Source organism: Hoplias malabaricus, chromosome 16 (genome assembly GCF_029633855.1).
Source record: "Hoplias malabaricus isolate fHopMal1 chromosome 16, fHopMal1.hap1, whole genome shotgun sequence".
Classification (NCBI taxonomy): domain Eukaryota; kingdom Metazoa; phylum Chordata; class Actinopteri; order Characiformes; family Erythrinidae; genus Hoplias; species Hoplias malabaricus.
Window position 1 is genome coordinate 4758080 of NC_089815.1, and position 3075 is coordinate 4761154.

General features: G+C 36.3%; 1 protein-coding gene across 1 annotated transcript in view; it reads right to left on the reverse strand.

The window, feature by feature from the left end:
- Positions 1-2640: 2640 nt before the first annotated feature.
- Positions 2641-3075, reverse strand: part of LOC136672063 (mesogenin-1-like) — a 1319-nt gene continuing 884 nt past the window's right edge. Inside the window, exon 2 of the mRNA XM_066648005.1 lies at positions 2641-2724. Within this exon, the coding sequence (XP_066504102.1) occupies positions 2641-2724 (84 nt within the window). The remainder of the gene's footprint in view (positions 2725-3075) is intronic.

Here is a 3075-nt window from a genome sequence, read left to right on the forward strand (position 1 = left end):
TACTGTAGTTATATATTGTGATAATTTTTTTAAATAAAAAATTTAAGTGTTTTAATTGTAATAAATGGTCAGTGTATATTTTCAATGTGATTTTTGAGCATTTTTACTTTTTTTTTTCATTTTAAAGAATGTGTATTTTACACATTAGTGATAATTAGAAACATGCAGTTAACCCATTAAGTCCCAGGTAAACCTTGTTGAATACAAGCATGTGATCACTTTTTTTTTTCTGGATGATACAGGCACAGACAATATCCTTGTGCTTAAAAGTCCTATAGAGAATAGTTCTATTATAACTCGCTAATCTTTAAAAAGCTGTGTAACAATACTCTGTGTTTTTGAAAAAGCAGTGAGGGCTAAACACTGGAAACTCAAGTTGTCACTGGAACAAATCTGAGCTAAACTGGGCTAAGACTGTCTTTAGTAAATTCTATTAATAACCCTGTAGTATATAGTCAACTAATATGTAAATAATAATCACTAAATAATTGATTTGGTCAATCCTATTAAATTAATATGTATATGTAACTATGTAATATGAATTACTCATTAAGTAAATACTTAGTTACCATGTAGTTCACATAATTTCATGTATTTATTTATGCAATTCATCATTCATGGAAACTTTATATTAAAATGAATGAATTAATGATCACTATGGAACTTACATGAAACTGATAAAGTAATATGTAACTGCTGTGAGTTTATAATTGGTATGTAACTAATTGAATTAGACTTTGGTATTTAAATAATCTATGAATGTGCAACCAATATGCAGCTGTTTTAATTAGTAATTAATAAGCAACAAATATATACGTGGTTGTGAATGTATAAATAGCTGAGTGCAGTAGCAGAGTGAATTAAATATGCATCTAATAAGTAGTAAGCTGAGTAATTGTTGTAGTAGAGTGAGTTAGTGATGAATTTGTAACTTCTATATAAGTACCAGAGACAAGTAGTAATATGTAATAAACAGATTTATAAGCATGAGAACCACCAGACACACATTCAGACCCATGGGGTTAACATTTTCTGAAGCAGACTCTAATTAAGCTCTGAGAGGAAACAGACAGGACAGCACATATGGACAGAGGAAGTGTAATGTGTCACTGTTGTGTCTGGGAACAGCTGCAATGTTGTCACCGTTAAAGTGTCTACGCTGACCTCAGGAAAGCAGCTGTCCTTGCTTCAGTGCAGACACATTTTCCAGGAAAAAGAAAAATACCCTACAGCAATACACTTCCCAAATGGAAAAATATTAAATACAGCTAATATATATCATGCTAACATAGTCATAACCATGTCATCACGTCAGTCCAGGCATTTTATTACTATTGACTGAACCAGAAGGGATATGTTCTGCCAGAGCAGTAGGATCAATAAAAAATACTCAACGTGATACTCCATGTGTGTCCAAAAGTTTTTAGACACTTGTGCAGCCAATATTTTGTCTGATATCCAGTGTGTTAATGAAGAGTTTGTCCCATTTACTGCAGTGACAGCTTGTACTTTCTTGGGAAGGCTTTAGGGCCAAAACTTGCTTCACGCAAGGAAGCGAATGCAAACACTTTGCACTACACAGATTGGGTTTCACACATAGTTGCATTCAAAAATGTGTCACAACGCATTCTGAGTGTTGCTGCAAGGGGCTGTGACAGCATTAGTGAGGTTAGGTGCTGATTTTAGACGATTAGATGTGGATCACAAACACTCATGACCGTTTCACAGTGACTGGCGTTTTAAACCCCTCTAGCTGACTCTTATTGAGCATGGGCTTAGGCTCATGTTTGGCTTCTTCTGAATCACAATAAATTGAATCAATGTGACAGTGAGGAGTATTATATGTTGCCTTCAAATGTCAAGATGTAGTTCATTGCAGTGTCAGTTGTAAGTTGTATTTTGTTTATATTGCCTTTGGAGGGATAGGGAACGAAGTATCAGGCTCCTCCATTTCAGAGGGAATCCCACTGAGCCGAGAGCTCCACTGTGTTTACCGACAGTGCCGCCTTAAAAGACCCACGTGGTGAGAATTAGTTTACTCTCCAGCCCTGCTTATTTTTAACTCTGCAGGGGAGCTTCCTCTAAGGTGTTAATTACAAGCTGATTTCACCATCACCCACCTGTCTGTCGTTAGGAGGGTCTTACATCATGGCAGAATCACATGTCACCTTTTTACAGATGTGACAGTGTGAGTATTAATCTATTGTAAAAGATGATACTCAGTTATATACAGTATATTCTATATCCAGAGAAAACCACTGTTTAAAAAAGTCAACAGGTCTTTACACTGAATGTTACTGTCACTAGTGATGGACCAATAGAAACGAGACGCTGAGAGTGATTTCGACTTCCCCTTGAAGTAACATTCTAGAGACGTGTGTCGGTTTGGACAGTGCTATTTGTCCCCACTGTGACGTGAAAACACAAGACACAAATGCAGTGATCTTGGGTTCTTTATTGTCCCAAATATTCACAATCAATAAATATATAGCTCTCCTTTACAATACAAAAATATAAATACCTATAAACATGATCAACTATGTACAGCCTTGAAAGACTCAAAATCATTGCACAAAGTAAAGTCCACGTCCCAGAAATGTTGTTCTCCATTTCTAACAGCGTCCGTTAGCATTTAGCCTATTAGCATTGTCCATAGTAACTGTACGGTTGCTGGGGAAACCAGTAGTCCTCCACTGGAGACAGAGGAAGGGCACATTCTGCATTCTGTAAAACATCAAAAAACAAAATGTATAAATGTTATATCAGTATTTTAGTTATACATTCATAATTTGATAGCACACCTATACAGAGTATATTGATAATCAAGATAGCATTCAGATATGGGCTACTTCTGGAAGAAATAAAATGTTGCTGAGCCTGAAAAATGCTCATTCAGTTAATGACATTCCAAAACAGATCTTGCCCACTTCTGGATGTGAGCCAAAACTGGCTCAGAAAGTGACTTCGGGCGATGTTGGAATTTGGGATTAATGGGAGATGTCTACTCACATGCTGTCAATCCATGTAAATAGTGGGCCATGAAATCACAGAATGGGTGCCTGACCTGGGCCAGAT